Raw genomic sequence first — 16,907 nt, 5'->3', positions numbered from 1 at the left:
CGACTGACGGGCTGGCTGGGCATGCTATCGGGACGGATCTTCTTAAATAAACCCGATCCATAAGTGCGGTGGCCCCAAGCATTCCCAATTCATTATTATGTATTTAAATTTATTTATTTATTTAATTATCTATGAAAAATCTTATGAAATATGATTCTTTGGGAATAAGCAAAATCAAATTGTTATTTTTTCCCCTTCATTATTATGTATTTTTCTCTTTAATTGTATTGGCCGAATGGATTGGTCAAACATGCATGTAAAGCTTGTTTAGAGAACAAGTTGAACCTTGAAGTGTTGCATACAACCAGCCAGCCAGCCAGCCAGCCAGCCTAGGCGAGATTAAATGACCTTAAGTACTAATTAATCGATCGAATCTTCAAGTTGTCGTGGAAATATTATAAGATTTTCATATATATTTTTTTTTTGTTGTTAGTTTGAGTTTTTAAATTTAAAACTCAATTTAAAAATAAAAATTGAAATGTAACCTGTTTTTATGTTGGGCTTAAATTTTATAAATCCTAAACTTTGGTCCAATAAAAAAATTAATTTGTTGGCTTACTCTAGCAACTAGCATCGAACTTCATCTTCATCGTACTGAGTAATCAGAGCTAGAAAAATCAGAACGAATGAAGAAATCATATTTTAGAGAAATAAGAAGGTTAAAAGGCTGAAAAAATTAATTTGAAGAAAAAATTATTCTCTAATCTTTCCTCAACTGAGCGACTTGGAAGGAATTCAATTGAAGGTTGACCTAAATCTCAATTTTTAAATGTCATTTTATAACACACTCGTAATATTTATTAAAGTCGAAAGGTAATTTTAATTTCTCTTCACTCTGTCATTTTTATTTTTTTTACTTAATGAAAAGAAAATAAAAAAGAAAATATAATTTTTTTTAACACCGTTATTTATTTTTGTTGATAATATTGGAGTTTGAGAAAAAATAAATTTTAAAATGATTTATGAATTCAATTGAAGTTAGAGCAATAACCTTTTATCGGTTAAATATCAAAAGTTTAATAAAATTGTGAGAAAATAGTTAATAAAATGAATCAAAAATCACATAGCTTTTAAAATTACTAATCTTATTCTTAAATGTCTTTTTAGGTTATTATAATTAACTGATAAAATGATTAACAATAGATAATAATGCCAAGCAATCCATTTTCAATGGCATCCGTCACTCAGCCTGAATATGAGATTCTTAAAAGAAAGTCAATGGAGAGTTCAAGATTTTGAATGATCCTAAGAACCTTGACAAAGTTAAATGCAAGTTGTGCAGAAAAATATTGTCAGGTGAAGTTTATAGGATCAATGAGCACATTGGAAATATACCTGAAAATATATCTGATTATCAAAAAAAATATCTCAAGAAGATCACAATAAGTACAAACAAACTATTTTAGAAGGAAGAAACAAAAAGAAAACAAAAGAATGAAAGAAGAGAGTTATAAGGGCAAAGGTGAATATTCTTCTAGATGAAGAAGGTAATGAAATTAAAGGGGTAGATGGACTTAAAAACCTCTTCCACTTGACCCCATGTATAGATATGCATCGATAATTTCTCCACAAAATGTAGGTTCAAGGGAAGTAAAGTACTTCGCCAAAAAAAAATAAATGAGACTCTTTTCAAAGAGAGAACTCAACAAGTTCAATAATATATCAGGAGATGAATTTATGAAAATGGAATCACATTCAATGATGTTGATAATGATAGCTTCAAGCAACTAATAGAGGTAGTGAGTTAATTTGGACTGTGATTCAAGCCTCCAACTCAATATCAAGTTAGGGAGCCACTTTTGAAAGCTAAAGTTGAAAGAATAAAGCAATTGCTAAAGAAACATGAAAAAGAATGAGTGCTCGATCATGGCAGATGCACGGAGTGATAGAAAAGAAGATATATCCTATATTTGTGTGTCAATTGTAAGAAGGGTACTGCATTTTTAGAGTTTAAGGAGTCTTTAGACAAGATACATGTTTGTGCAATATCCCTAGGTTAAGGTTGACTAGTTTGACTAAGCTTGAATATAACTCAACTTTGAGTCTTGATATTTGACAATATATAGAGATTGCAAGTGCAATTATCCGTTTAGAGAGATTGCTGATGTAATTCTTTTTTGGTCAATGTTTGACCAGTTTGATGTGAAGAAGAGTAAGTATGTCAAGGTTGACCGGATACTTAACTAGGAAGTCCTAACTAGAGGTTAGACAAGGGCAAGACCAACAAGAAGGTTGACAGAAGAAGAAAATATAAGTGAGTCAGTGTTGATTAAACACTTGGTGTGAAAAGCCCTAGTGAGTGAAGTTAGGTGATGGAAATCCTAGTGAGTGAAGCTAGGTGATGAAAAGTCCTGGTGAATAAAGCAAGTGAAAAGCCCTAATGAGTAAAACTAGGTTGATGGAAAATCCTGTTGAGTGAAGTCAGGTGAAAAACCCTACTGAGTGAAGCTAGGCAATGAGGAAGTCCTGATGAGTGAAGCCAGATAGTTGAAAATCTAGGTGGATTAAAGGTTGACTGGATTCCTGGTGATTGGAAGTCCAAGTGAGTCAGGGCTGACGTGACACTTGGCACGAGGAGAAAAGTCTAAGTGGGTCAAAAGATTGACCGGACACTTGGTGAAAAATCTCAACAGGTCACGGTTGACCGAATGTTGGGTAAAGGAACCCTAGACTTAGGTTTGAAAGTTAAGGTTTGGTAATCAATTACTATAGGTTAAGCGATTGCCCTAATCACATAAGCTAGAATTTCGTGAAGCACAGTGAGTTTTAGCTTGGCTTAAGCGATTATCCTAATCGCTTAAGCCAGGAATTCACAAATGCACAGAAACTTTGGTAAGCGATTAAGCAAGGTCGTTCTTCCGCAAACAGAAGCATGCCTAGTCGACCAGGCTAGTCAATTAGGCACATGTAATCGATTAGGGTAATCGATTACGCTTGAAAATATAGCCGTTTGAAGCAGGTTGCTAATGTGCTAAGCAATTAAGAAGACTCTTAATCGCTTAAGTCGCTCGAAGAGCCCTAGAAAAGGGTTTTGACGGACACTGTTTTATCAGATATCTTGCTCAAAGTTTCACATGACTTCACACCAGTTCTTGGAGGCTTAGAGTGAAGTATTGTTGCACTTACAAATTCATCAAGAGGTGTCTACAAGTAAGAAGAAAGAAGCTAGAGTTTCATTTGCTATAAATTTTGTATGATTTCTTATTGAATTAACTTCTTCTTGTTCTTCTTCTTGTATTTCTATGTGTGAGCTTGTACAAGGCTTTTCCGCCTCCAGATTATTTCTGAGAATGAGTGTTTTGATAGTAGATGTGTGAGAGAGGGTCAGATCTTTGGATTAGTCATCTCGTTTGAGGTGGATACTAAGTAAATCCATCTTAATATCATTGGAGGAGCTTGCTTCAAGTATTCCGCTACAAATCATCATTATTCGAAGCGAGTGAGCTATTCACCCCTAGCTCCGATGTGACCCAATAACACATACAGTTGAACTTATTTTTTAGGATGTTGACAAGTGTGTTGAACAAGTATGAGATCAAAATATTGTTCAGATTGTAACAGACAATGTCAACAATAATATGACTACAGCTAAATTGATAAGAGAAAAACGACCTGTGATCTTTTAGAGTTCTTATGCAATTCACACAGTCACACTGTTAATCTTTTGCTTAAAAGTATTGACAAACTTCCATTATATAAAATGATTATTGAACAAGCCAAGTCTTTTTTCATTTTCATTTATGTTCATTATAAGACTTTGTCATTGATGAGAAGTTTCAAGAAGAAGAGAGATATAGTCCGGCCAAAAGTTACTAAGTTTGCATCAAATTCCTTACATTACATAGTTTGATTGAAAAAAAAAAAAAATCTACTTTAAGGATCATGTTTACAATTGTTATGTGGGAGAAATATAAATGGTCAAAAACAAATAAAGGAAAATTGACTTACTGTACTGTGATGAATATGTGTTTTTAGAATAGTATATCACTTTGTTTGAAAATATTTATTCTTTTGGTAACAGTTTTTCTATTGGTAGAGGAAGATAGAAAGTCATCCATGGGATTTCTATATGGGGAGTCTTTTCAAGCTAAAGAAGATATTAAAGTGACTTTGAACAACCTGAAATCAAATTGTCAGTTTATCATAGTGATTATTGAGTCAAAAATGAAGAATATACTTGATATATTATTGCATATCACTATCTTTTTGTTGAATGTCCATTTTTACTATAAAAATAGCTCTATTGCTCTTTATACGGAGGTCGCGACACGGATTTTTGAATGCATAGAAATTTTGCATGCCAATGAATTTGATGTACAAGATACAATTATTAACAAGGAATATGCAAAAATATAGAGAAAAGACTGAATGATTTGGGAAAATATTGGCAGCAAAAATAGGTGAAAAAAAATAATGATACATTTAATCCATGTGCATGGTGGAGTACCTATGGTGCTCACACACTCAACTTGCTAAGAATGACTTCGAGGATACTTTCATTAACTAGTTCATTTAGGTGTGAATGAAATTGAAGTGCATTTAAATGAATAAGCTTAAACTTTAAGTCTTTTAAAGTTTATATTCAAATTACTAACTACAATATTTACTCTCTTTGTTTTTTTAAAATTCATTCACAGATAAGAAATAGGTTAGATGTTAACTGATTGAACAATCTAATATTTGTCTAATTTAATATTAGATTATCGAACAAAGAAAAAAGAGAGAGAAAGAAAGAAATACCGATGTCCTTGTAAAAGAAGTTTCAAATGTACAAGATTGGATCACTTGGCAAATGGTTGCTGAAGCAATTGAAACAGATAAAAATCTACAATCCTAAAGAAGCTCCAGAGAGGACTTCACAAGATGGGATGATTTTGCATCCGAATTAGCAAAGGAAAATCATAATAATGATATTAAATTTATGTCCAATGATGAAGAACAAGTTATTAAAAATTATAAAAAAATAAAAGTAGAATAAATTTATAATATTTTATTAGTTGTGTAAATTTAAATTCATTTTAAATTTAATGTTATTATATTAGAATTATAAAATATGATTTATTATGTAATTTATATTGACACTATGAAATTTGTATAGTAACATCTAATCCCCACCTAGGCGCCCGACTAGTATAACCTTGGTATACAAGCACCAACCCCTTAGGCATATATAAGATCGTAGGAGACCAAATACAAGTTCAAAAGCAAGCAACTCATACATCTTAGTTTGTCAAGGATGGTCACAATCGAGAATGTGCCGCGGCGATCATCAAGGCTTCCAAACTGTAAGAACTTCTTGAAACAGTTCGAGCAGCAGTTCTCGATCAGCATGGCAAAAAAAGTTGTTCATGTCGTCCCTCACATCGTATATCTTTCCAAAATCAAACAGGTAAGACAAGCAGGCCTTCTTCAGTTTGTTCAGCTGGTAGAGCCACGCCTCGTGAAGCCTCTCGAGGATGTTGCTGGAGCTGATGTCTTCCAGGAGGCTCTCCTCGCAGCAGTTCTTGAGGTCCGCGATGTCATACTTGTTCGCGGCAGCCAGCAACGAAAGGCGATGCTTCCAGAAATCTTCCTGCTTGATAGTCCCGTACATGTAAGCCAGAAGAGCTGAGCATGAATCCATCGACATGTCCTCGATCTTTATCGTAGATGACTCTTTCTCCTTGAGATCATGCAGAAACATGCTCTCGAAAACGGGTGAGCTTGAAGCGAGGACGGACTTGTGGGCCTTCAGGGCACCATCCAAGGTTTTGATTGTAACATCGGCATGAATGCCCTCCTGAAGCATACGAGAGACGCATCGTAAGGTACTTTTGCTTGAGAGGGGCAGCAGCGAGCCCTCATTCGGCCATATTGAAGAACCTTCAGCACCCTGTGAAAAAAATGGATTTCAGTTAAATTCTTGTACAGTGTCATATTAATGTTAGCATCTAATGTAATATCTATCGAGAAAAATAGTTCTTACGTCCAAGGCAGATATCTTTAAGTCGAGAAATTCTACATCAATTGTAAAACGCCCATTGAAAGTCGAATCTATAGGCCAAACAAAGTCTTCATTGGTCCGGATCAGCTTCTCATAGACTGCAAATACGTCAGTGAGACGTTGATGAACCCAAAAGAATTACTCCAGGTTGTTGGAATGAACACACAAAAAGCACATGAATCCACCAAAGCTAAGATGCAATTTATAGCTCAAAAATGTTCATCTCTAGTAAAGAAAATCAAGATTAAGTTTTATAGGTCATTAGATTGCTGAAAAGAGTAACTATTATGAATCCACTGGGTAAGGAATAAGGTCACCCGAGAATTGTTATCGGCAAAGAAAACACATTGATAAACTGCCATTTTTTTTATATTGAAACCAACACAATTAGTACAATTTGACACAATTAGTACCCACACATTTAGTACTATTTGTCATTCAATTGGCGTTTCTGAAGGATGGATGCAGAAAATTCTCTAGTCTAAGCTTCTTTGCTCTGATGATCAAACAGCTCATTCATTTCAGTAATCCATCATATTGACGCATGGTGGTAATTGTCACTGAACTCAGATACTTTAAGTAAATACCTAGGAAAGAAAAATCAGATTTGATAGAGAATGGAAGGGATTCAAGGTCACCCATGGCATAATGGTTGGCATATATGTTATCACAGAAGATTTTCAGCATCACAAGCTTGGAGTTGAAAGTGGAGAAAGAACACGAAGATATTCTTCATCGGCCAAAAAATTGGAAAACCTGTAATTCATCCTGATTTTCATTCAACCATTGAACTAACTAATCCAGTTAATTAGTTTCTTTGAGCATGCTAGCCCAAGCTAGCAATTCCAAGCATGATTATCACATCACACTTGCCTTTTTTCCATTATTTGAGATGTCTTAAACTGTCCGATGAAGTCTAAGTCGGAGCTTTTATCTCCAGCGAGACAATCCAATAAGAAAGAATCATAGGAGCCTGAAAAGGAAAGATTTGCATAGAGAAGCAGATATAACCCCAGAAGATCTTCAAATACGAAAGAGTGACTGTATAGTGAGAGCATAAGTAAACAAATTCCTAGTACAAGTAGTCTAGGAGGAAATCTTTTTCACAAGTCTAAGCTCGTAGTTAGAAGTCTCAAGCAAAGTGATTAATCTCACACTCAGTCGATATTGCCAGAACTCCAAACTTCAGACGCTTCGCCTATCTATCTGGGTTCAATTCTAGAGTCCTTCTTCAGTTAATGAGCGACAAAAGAAAACATTTTGGCCACGGCAAAAAAAAAAAAAAAAAAAAAAGGAGTTTTCCCACTAGATTTTAGTTTAGACTAATCGATATGCTTGTTTCGTTTTCCTTTGACAAACACATTTATCAAGTCGCATTTCCCCGATTTGCAACCTGAACATGCAACGTCTAGAGAAATAATTCAAGCTAATTATCATAAAAATCATTCCTTAACAAGAAAATTGACCAAAGACGAGAAGAAATAAAGCTAACAGTGGTAAGAAATAAGACATGTTGGAACAAGGAAAGAAATAAAAATTCGGTTGATATATTGCTTGAAATAAGATTCATCAAAATTGTAAACGATTTTCACAAAAAGAGGCGTTTTCAGAGAGGAGGAATACCAGGGGAGACAAAGCGGCGGCGCACGGGACCAGAGCTGGTGACACGAATCACGAACTTTGCGAAGGGTGGCTGCTCCTTAGAGATTCGAGCAGGCTCGGGGAAAAGCCGGATGTACATGTAACGATTCTTCTCGACGGACAAGTGCCTGAAGGTCGTTCCAAACAAAACTCAATTCAAAATTGCCAATCTCGACTGAGGAACGGAAGAAAAGTAGAAAGAAATCCAGAATCCTTTGACCGAAGGGAGTGCACGAACCAGTTCCAGATCCCGACCTTGAAAGCATCGGAGCGGCGGTAGGAGCAGGGTCCCAAGGTCTCGATCCTCCATTGCGCCAGCCTGGATATAGTCTCCACCTTCGATTCATTCGCGACCGCTCCGCAGCAGCTCATCTCTGCTCTCTTCCTGTTCTTCTTCTTCGATTCCGACGATGGCGAGCAGTGGGTGAGGTACAAGATCCTGCGCCGAGAGGCAGCACACTCGATCGAAAGACGAGACGAAAGCGAGTGGCCCTAATATGACTTGGGGATTTAAATAATTTATGCAAAAAATCATTTAGGATAATTTTCAAAAACACCTCCAATGTTTACTATGATCTAACAACACCCCCAATATTTGGCTAATGTTAAAGTACCCCTTATTTTTTTTTTAATTTCTTATCATTAAAAATATTAGATTTCTATGCCTACAATCACACACCGATTTGATAATAAACACAAATTTGAAGCCATACAACTGCAATAACATTAGATGATCTATCATATCACAATCTTCTTTTTCGAAGGAATGACTTGAAGAAAAACAAATTGTTCAAGGCCAGAGTTCATCAACAGGATTACAGAAAAACAATGATCTCATAAAAGAATGATAAGACTCGATGTCTCTATCGTTGTACATGAGCGGATGCTTGGTTATCCTGATTCAATACGATCCTACAAACACCTGCATTTGCCAATTGCAGCCAAAAAGGGAGGAAGCAAATAAATTCTTTTCCTACAATTAGTATTGGATAGTCGAATCTGTATGGGTAACTAGAAATATCTTTTAAGAAATCTGCAAGTTCATCGCTGTTGAAGTCCTTCGATCGCCTTCTTCCATTGCCATGCCCGCTGTTTCGGGTCCTCAAAAGAACTCACCTTTCTCGGCTGAAATGATATCACATTACAATCAGGATTTGTGGCATACGATAAATGGACAATATGAACAAAGCCTGGGTGAAGGAGCATACGGTGCAGATCTTGAAACTCGAGGAACTCGCTACTTGGACGTTGAGTTCATTGGGGTCGTTGGACCAAACTATACTAGTTTTCGCAGTCATTCTGGATGGATCCACAGAAAGCAACCTGGGACTGTCAGTAAGGATGAGCTGCACTTTCTTGTTAGTCAATCTTCGAATTTTCTTCAGCTTCGAGGTCATGACAATAGCCTCGTCGGGCTTCAGAAACTCTTGCCTGACACGATCACAATTTTTAGAAACTTTCTACAGCACAAAAGAATAATAACAGAAACAACAAAGCACTAATTGGATCGATCAGAGGTTTTCAAAAAAATTTGAATGCGGCACGAGATAATTGCTTCATGAGAACTGGATTGAGCATGTCATGTGGAATGAAAAATAAAATTCTATAGGATTGATATTTGTGAGTAGATATTGTTGATGATAATAAATAACTAATGAGTAGTGTTAAGATGGTATAGAGAGAAATCGTTGGTGTACCATCTAGAGTCAAAGGAATCAATAGAAGCCAGCCGAGACATATGAGACTGTGCTTCGGAAGAAGAGGCGAAACCAACATTTGCATCGGGTATGTTCTGTTGGTCAGCAGTAGCATCTCCGATATGTGCAGTGTTCCATGGAGTATCTTGAATGTCGAAATCCACACTGATCTGAATGGAAAAAAGGGTAGCTATTAACCGAACTTTAGTTGTGAGGCAAAAGAATAAGTTGTTACTTTCTTCTCTAGAGCAAGTCTTGGTGCCGGCAACTTCCGCAAATTCTGCCAATTGATCCCTTTGAAAAAAGGATGATTCTTGAGGGGAGCATAGCCATCAGGTCCAGCACCTAGTCTTTTACTGGGCTCTGTGTCCTGCAATAGAGACAGAAAGCATGTGTTCAGAAGTAGAACAAGTTACAATCTATTAAAATATCTCAAACTGGAGTAAACACCAGAAATCTTTGCAGTTGAAATTAAAGAGAAGAAAGATAGTCCGATTATGCACTACTTGTTTAAGCCAAAAGTTGAATTGAAAGTAGTTAATTATGGTCTTACCAGAACTATGAGGCAGATTTCTCATGAATTTAATACATTTTCATTGGCTTAGTTCAATATTACAAAAGATTGGAGTCAATGAATAGCTCACTCATACCAATTGAAGTTATTGAAATGCAACAAAAAAAATTACTACAGAAATATCAATAATAATATGAGCATTTAAGGCAAACTCCATTTCTCCCAACTTATTTTCAACATTTAAACATGTAGTATTTTACATAGAAGTTTCAACATTCATTTAAAAGAATATACAGAAGAGAATTATTTATCGACAGGCGCCCTTGTTCTAGAAAAAACGAGGCTTATGTACAAATCAAGCAGCTAATTTTCAGAGAAACATATATCTGACGAGAAACAGTATAAGCCTATACAAGAATAGATAACAGACAATAAGAGAACAAGCATGGAGGATTCATTTTCAGCTGCTTATGATTTCAAAGAAGGAAACAAATTTAACAAATTGGAACCGTGTGGAGAAAATGATGATGATTCAGTCGATGACAACCATATTCAACATAGAGCAGGAGGAAGATGTTACATCAATGTTGATCATATAATTAAAGTCAGTCTTTATCTTAAAGACAATTGATGTCAGTTGGTTCTTAAAGTTTAGATGGCACAAGAAGCTAATAGTTTAATGCATTGAGATTATTGTGGAAGGAATAGGGAGAAATTTAATGGTTGGCTTGAGACTGAGGTGTTGCTTACCAATAATTTATCTATAAGGTCTCTTGCTTCGTCTGAAAAGTACTCAGGAAATTTGACATCTCTCGCTATAATTCTTTGGAATATAAGCCATTCACTAGCATCTTTAAAGGGAGATGAACCAGAAAGCATTTGATATATGGTGCATCCAAGGGCCCAAAGGTCATTCCTGAATAATTAACATATCAGAGAATAGTGCAACAAGATTTGCAGTAAAAGTTGATGTATCTATCTTTTCCATTGAGCAAGTATTTTGCTCAATCTGTAGCATTGCATCTCTTACAGAATTTCAACTAACATGCCTCCAAAAAAAAGGCGTGCTCTTACATGGATAGATATAGTAAATCGTATGTTTACGGTAAAATTAAGCCATGGCAAGTGCAATAGATGAGAAAGTTCTCCGTTTAACTCAGTATTCTGTCATTGAGGTCTTGAAGCTTATTCAATGGTTTCATGGAATAGTATGTTTAATTTCTAAAATACGACACATCAGAATATCCAATGAGTATAACTGAACCCAGACAACGAGGACTGATTTTCAAGAACTTCAACTGTATTTCTTCCAGCATAAGCATGTGCTGTCAAAGCGCATACTCCTCAGAATTAGCATTTACATTAACAAATATGGATCCAACGTATAATGGATCCCATATATATATGAGACAATATAATCGGTTCTCACATTAGAACCAACATGGCATTAGATAAGATATGTTTCTTATGATTGCTGACCAACTTTGCAGAATGCTAAAATGTGGAATGAGCCAATCCTATTGTTGACTCAGCTGGGTATATAGTTGAAGACAATTTCATGCTAGATCAATAGGTGAATGACACATTTATTTTCAGCAAAGACTCACAGTTGCCTCTCAAACATATGCATTATACCCACTCTTTGAGGCATGCTCTTGTCTTCATCTCAATTTTTCAAGATTAAACACTAGTTCTGATATTCACAAGTTTCTAAATGCCAGCCTCAGAAGATCCCAAGCAGAATCATAGTTAAAAATCAGTGATTGGCTGGTCTGAGGTATATTGCAGAGATAAAAGAAGGTAACTAAGAAAACTTGAAGATCCTAGTGAGAAAATTCGGATTTTTCCTATAACCAATTAGTTTCCTTACGCAAAAGCTGCTGGAGCAGAATTAAGAACTTCTGGAGGGATGTAAGCAGCTGTTCCAACAAAAGTGCAAGCCTTTTCATCTAGCATGAAAATGTAAATATTGTCTTTTAGTGTTTCCCTTTGATATTCTGGAAAAGAAAAAAGAACTTCTCCAATATATACTTGCTGAATTTGGAAGAATCGTTATCTGAGCATGCCTGGTGGGCTTCACACTACCAAAGTCAGCAATTTTAATGTGTCCATCAGTAGTCAGCAGTAAATTCTCTGGCTGCAACAAAAGAATATACAATAAGAAATTCTTAACAGGGTCAGATTCACATATTCATTACTTACCTTAATGTCCCGATGAATTATTCCCATGCTATGAATATATTCCAGAGCATCAACAACTTCAGCAGCATAAAAGCAAGCCTCATCCTCGGTTAGACGACCTTTCTGTAGCCACCCAACAAAATATTTAGAAATGAAATAAAAAAATAATTTAAAGAAATGTTAAATCATTCTACAGTACCCGGGTTATTTGATCAAATAGCTCTCCACCTTCACAGCACTCAAGTGCCATGTCTTCCAAGTAACATCAATATGCAATGTAAAGATCTTATCAACTATCTTGGATATATTCAGCACAGGGTACAGCCAAACAGATGACACTAAAATCTGTAGCTGAAAAATAGACTTACAAAGAGAGTAAGTATCTTGGAATGTGAAACAGAGCTTGATTATTCCAGGATGTTCCAACTGATCAAGTAATATACGCTCCATCTTTACATAAGATACTTTGTTTTCTTTTGCAATGAATTTCTTGTCCATAATTTTCAAAGCATAGACATTTCCTGTATCATTTTTTTTGGCTTTGACAACCTGAGATGGTAGAAAAGTTCATCAGTATGATTATCTTATCATTCTTATCCAATTAACAATGAAGAAAAGACAAGCAACAGAAAGACACTGCATTCCATGTATAACTATAAAAAAATATTTGAAAAATTAAAATTGACTAGTATCTTGGGCTTTAGTTCATTGTTACGTTTATGAATAATAACCTTTTTACGTGCCTAGGACCAGTGACTTTAAGTCTCCATCAGCCTATATGTCAAGCACAAAAAATAGAGAAAAAAATGGCCTTTTGAGGGAGAGATTAACCAAAAAAAAAGGACAAAACTGAGTGTTTTATAAGTGAACAATCTGTATTCTCCTTGACTTATCAAACTATAATGTTTTGACACAGAATCAAAGTTTTAGTTCTGACCATTACATATCATGCAACATAAATAGGCAATAAATTGAGGCAATGAACATAAACATGAGTCTAGCCAGTATGCAAAATTAGTGATACCAAATTTTGCTTGACGAGCAAGAACCAAGTGTGAAGATAGAAATAATACCGAGATGAAAATTTATTGAGAAGGAAATTTTGGAGTATCGACTCTACCTTCTTTTTGTTTTATAGAGGTAACATCTTTCCTAAATGTTTCTTGAATGAGACTGCAATGTGTTTTATTATGGTGAGATCCAATTCTTTGCCTGTCACAGTGTCACTCTTGTGGAGAAGAAATCTAGAACTATTTAAGAGTTCCCTATTAGTATACGTTATTACGACTCCACTACTCAAACTCTTTTTACATGAATTCACATCTAATTTTCTATCTCAATTCCCTTTACATCTTCAAGATTATAGAGCCTTTCACAAAGACACAATATCACAAGCATACCATATGACAATGGCAATATCTTCTTTAATTGCATTGTTCACGTTGTTTCTATACGGTTATACTAAAAAAACCACTGGTTTTATATCCCTTTTAGAGCAAAAAAACGAGGTAATAAGACCATAAATAACAAAGTGGTAAATGGCGACAGATCTAACAACAGCAAACTGGCGGAGGAAAAGAAAGAAACAAATGGACAATGAAAGAGATCAAATTGAAAGAGGAAAGATCTAACCTTTGAGTAGGATCCGGTGCCCAGGAGTTTTCCCAGCTCGAAGTCATTGACGGTGAATTGTTCCTGTGGCGCCCTGAAGGCAATGCTATTGGTCCTCTGCACCGCCTTGCTCCCAGCCCCTCCTACCGCTGGCTGCTGCTGAAACTGGAGCTTCGTCTCGAAATCCCTCTCCATCTCTTCTCAACGCCACCGCAGACGACCGCCACCAGGCACCAGCTGTCTACCCAACCTCTCTTCTCGGGCCGCGAGCGACGATGGCCCGTCACGACCTCCGAGGACGGAGGGCGGTCAACGAGAACCCGCGAATTATCTCTTTATCCCAACTTTGTCAACTCCTCCGCTTATCAAAGGGAGGAAAAGCGAGGGCTTTGCCTGCTACAGCCGCAGCCTTAAACCGAATCTTTAGACGTTCCCGAGGAGGCGATTACAGGTTAAAAATCACAACTTTTGCTAGCGGTTTGGCCAAAGATTGCAGATTTTCGATCGTTGTTGGGCTACAAAAAGGGATTCGGAGAAGGAAGGGATCGATCGGGGAAGGAATTGTGGGATGGATGGACAAGAGAATCGAGAGGGAGGGGGCTGAGTTCCCACATGGCGACAGGAGGGTGAAATATTCTCGGTTAAAATTAATTATTATTCCTTTTATTTTCCATATTCATTGTGGGACCCACTTAATCCAACCAACACAACGGCGTGTAAACGTACGATTGGAAGTGGGTAAATAACAAACTTCCTTTTTGCATTTCCTTTTTCTTTTAAAAAGCAAAAGTACTAAAATATATATATATATATATATATATATATATATATATATATATATTATTTTTTTAAAAAAATCTTAAAGTATATTACATATATTTAACGTTTGAGATTTTAAAATTTTAAAATTAAGTTATAATACATTTTAGCCAATAATATTTTTTTTAAGGTTCAGATTTTTTTTCTTATATTATAATATTCAAAATTTTAAATTTTAAATACTCACATGATATATTATATATATTTTGATTTATAATTTTAAAATTTAGAGATTGAGTTATTTAAAATTGAAAATTTTAGATGTATATGTATAATATTTTTTTAAGAAAATATTATTTTTTTTAAATAATGAATTATTATTATTTTAATTTTATTTTTTATTTTTTATTCTAAATAATATACCTCAACTCTAAATTCAAAAAAAAAAAAATTAATACGTTCACGGTATAACATTTTTTTATATACCATCTTTTAGGTAGTTCGGATCTTCTGTCTCCATTTCTCTCTGTCCTCGTGTCCCACTATCGATCGGACGGATCAGATTACATCTCAATGTATCATGGTATCTTTAAGATGTGTGTAGTATCCTCGTGATGTGCAAGACATTCTTGAGATGTAATCTGATCCGTCCGATCGACAGTGAGATACAGGAACAGAGAAAAATGGGGACAGAAGATCTGAACTATCTTTTAGGAGATAAAGTTTAGGATTTTTAATCTATAATATATAGATTTAAGAAAATAAAAATTAAATAATAATAATCATAATAAGACTTGATAGGCTGCCTATGTTATGTATTATTTTTTTAAGTTTTTAATTTAAAATTTAGAATTTAAGATATAGTATTTAGCGTTTAGAAAATAGGAAAAAAAAATCATAGGTATGTACGGACAGCATATAATGAGCCACGTATAATGGTGCACACCTCTTTTATATATATATATATATATATATATATATATATATATATATTAAAAATAATTTTAAACTTTATTATTAATTTTTTCAACTTATTTTATATAAAAAACATACATTGTTTTTCTTTAGCTTCACATTTTAGGATTGATAATCCAAATTATAACATTAAAAAACATAATTTTCTCGATTTTTTAATTAAATTAAGTGTAATATTAAATTAATGTTCTCGAGTATCGCACTTAAGTAATTATTACATATTGTTCAAGTTAGCATGTATAAGCATGTTATGAACTTGATCTTTTTTTAATATTTTTTTAACTTTCCTAATAATATATGTATATAAATATAATATTTTTAAAAAAATAACTTTATTTTTAAATAAAATATCACATATTTTTTATTTTTTATTTAATTTTATAATTTAAAATAAAATTTTAGTTATAAAAAATTTAAAGGTATTTTTATCTCAAAGTCTAAATATTAGATAATATTTTTGATTAAAATTTGTTGTTACTTCTAAAATTAAGAAATCTCATTTTTTTTTTATATATATATTTTTCTATTTCAGCATACCTCTTTTACCTACATGTCAGGTATGGATCAATTACTTAGGAATTATTGATTATCTAAATTAAATAAGATTTTAATTGATAATCAAATTGATTAAGAATGACTCAACCAAATGTACCTTAGGGTACGTTTGATTTACATTATTATATATAATCTTGGTTATATGATAATCAAGATTAAGAGGAATAAAATATAAATTAATATTGTTTGATTCAACTTAAGTAATGTAATACAAATTTATTTATTTAAAATTTTTACTATATAATATAATTTAATATTTTACTATATTAATCTCAGTCAATCATACATATTATTATTATTTTATTTTAAACTTTATTTTTGCTTTTTTCTTAAACTTTATGTTTATAAGTATTATTTTTAACTTTCCTCGATATATATATCATATGTCGGGTATAAATCATTACTTAGAATTATCGATTATCTAAATTAAATTTTGTTGATAATTTTAGATGAATAATCAAGACTATAAAGATAACCCCTAAGTAAATACAAACCTTAGGGTGCATTTAGTTGAGATTATTCTTGATTTAATTTAGATAATCAATGATTCCTAAGTAATGATTAATGTCTGACATGTTAGCAAAAAAGATATGTAAACGTGAATCAGAAAATCTTGAAAAAAATATGATCTTTCTTTATTCAAGGTTAATAAAAATTTTTAACATAAAAATAGCCTTAAAATTGTTTATAATGAAAATTTTATTTTAAATTATAAAAATTAAATTAAAATGAAAATATGTGATATTTTATTTTACAAACGTAAAGTAAAAGAACACGTAAAAAAAAAGAAACCCAAACCAAAAAACATGTATAGTTGATTTTATAACGAAAGGTGGTATAGAAAAATATTAAATTAAATTATAAAATATATAATTAATTTTATAATGAAAGATAATAAAAAAATATTAAATCAGATTATACATTAAAATTTTCAAATAAATTAATGTTCGTTACATTACTTAGATTGAACTAAATAATATTACATTACTTA

General features: G+C 33.6%; 2 protein-coding genes across 2 annotated transcripts; both read right to left on the bottom strand.

The window, feature by feature from the left end:
• Nucleotides 1–5,044: 5,044 nt before the first annotated feature.
• LOC121988618 (BTB/POZ domain-containing protein At1g21780-like) lies at nucleotides 5,045–8,116 on the bottom strand. Its single transcript, XM_042542144.1, has 4 exons — nucleotides 7,863–8,116; nucleotides 7,607–7,752; nucleotides 5,966–6,081; nucleotides 5,045–5,872 (listed from the first exon to the last, which is right to left on the bottom strand). Exons 1-4 carry the CDS (start codon nucleotides 7,994–7,996, stop codon nucleotides 5,270–5,272), a joined length of 999 nt encoding a protein of 332 aa, XP_042398078.1. The 5' UTR covers nucleotides 7,997–8,116; the 3' UTR covers nucleotides 5,045–5,269.
• A 224-nt stretch (nucleotides 8,117–8,340) lies between these two features.
• LOC121988617 (3-phosphoinositide-dependent protein kinase 2-like) lies at nucleotides 8,341–14,247 on the bottom strand. Its single transcript, XM_042542143.1, has 11 exons — nucleotides 13,649–14,247; nucleotides 12,385–12,565; nucleotides 12,216–12,268; nucleotides 12,038–12,139; nucleotides 11,867–11,972; nucleotides 11,706–11,784; nucleotides 10,586–10,751; nucleotides 9,557–9,691; nucleotides 9,322–9,491; nucleotides 8,833–9,055; nucleotides 8,341–8,749 (listed from the first exon to the last, which is right to left on the bottom strand). Exons 1-11 carry the CDS (start codon nucleotides 13,820–13,822, stop codon nucleotides 8,666–8,668), a joined length of 1,473 nt encoding a protein of 490 aa, XP_042398077.1. The 5' UTR covers nucleotides 13,823–14,247; the 3' UTR covers nucleotides 8,341–8,665.
• Between the last annotated feature and the right edge of the window lie 2,660 nt (nucleotides 14,248–16,907).

This window comes from Zingiber officinale, chromosome 6B (genome assembly GCF_018446385.1).
Source record: "Zingiber officinale cultivar Zhangliang chromosome 6B, Zo_v1.1, whole genome shotgun sequence".
NCBI lineage: Eukaryota > Viridiplantae > Streptophyta > Magnoliopsida > Zingiberales > Zingiberaceae > Zingiber > Zingiber officinale.
Note: the sequence above shows the minus strand (reverse complement) of the source record. Positions and strands in the feature narration are given on the sequence as shown.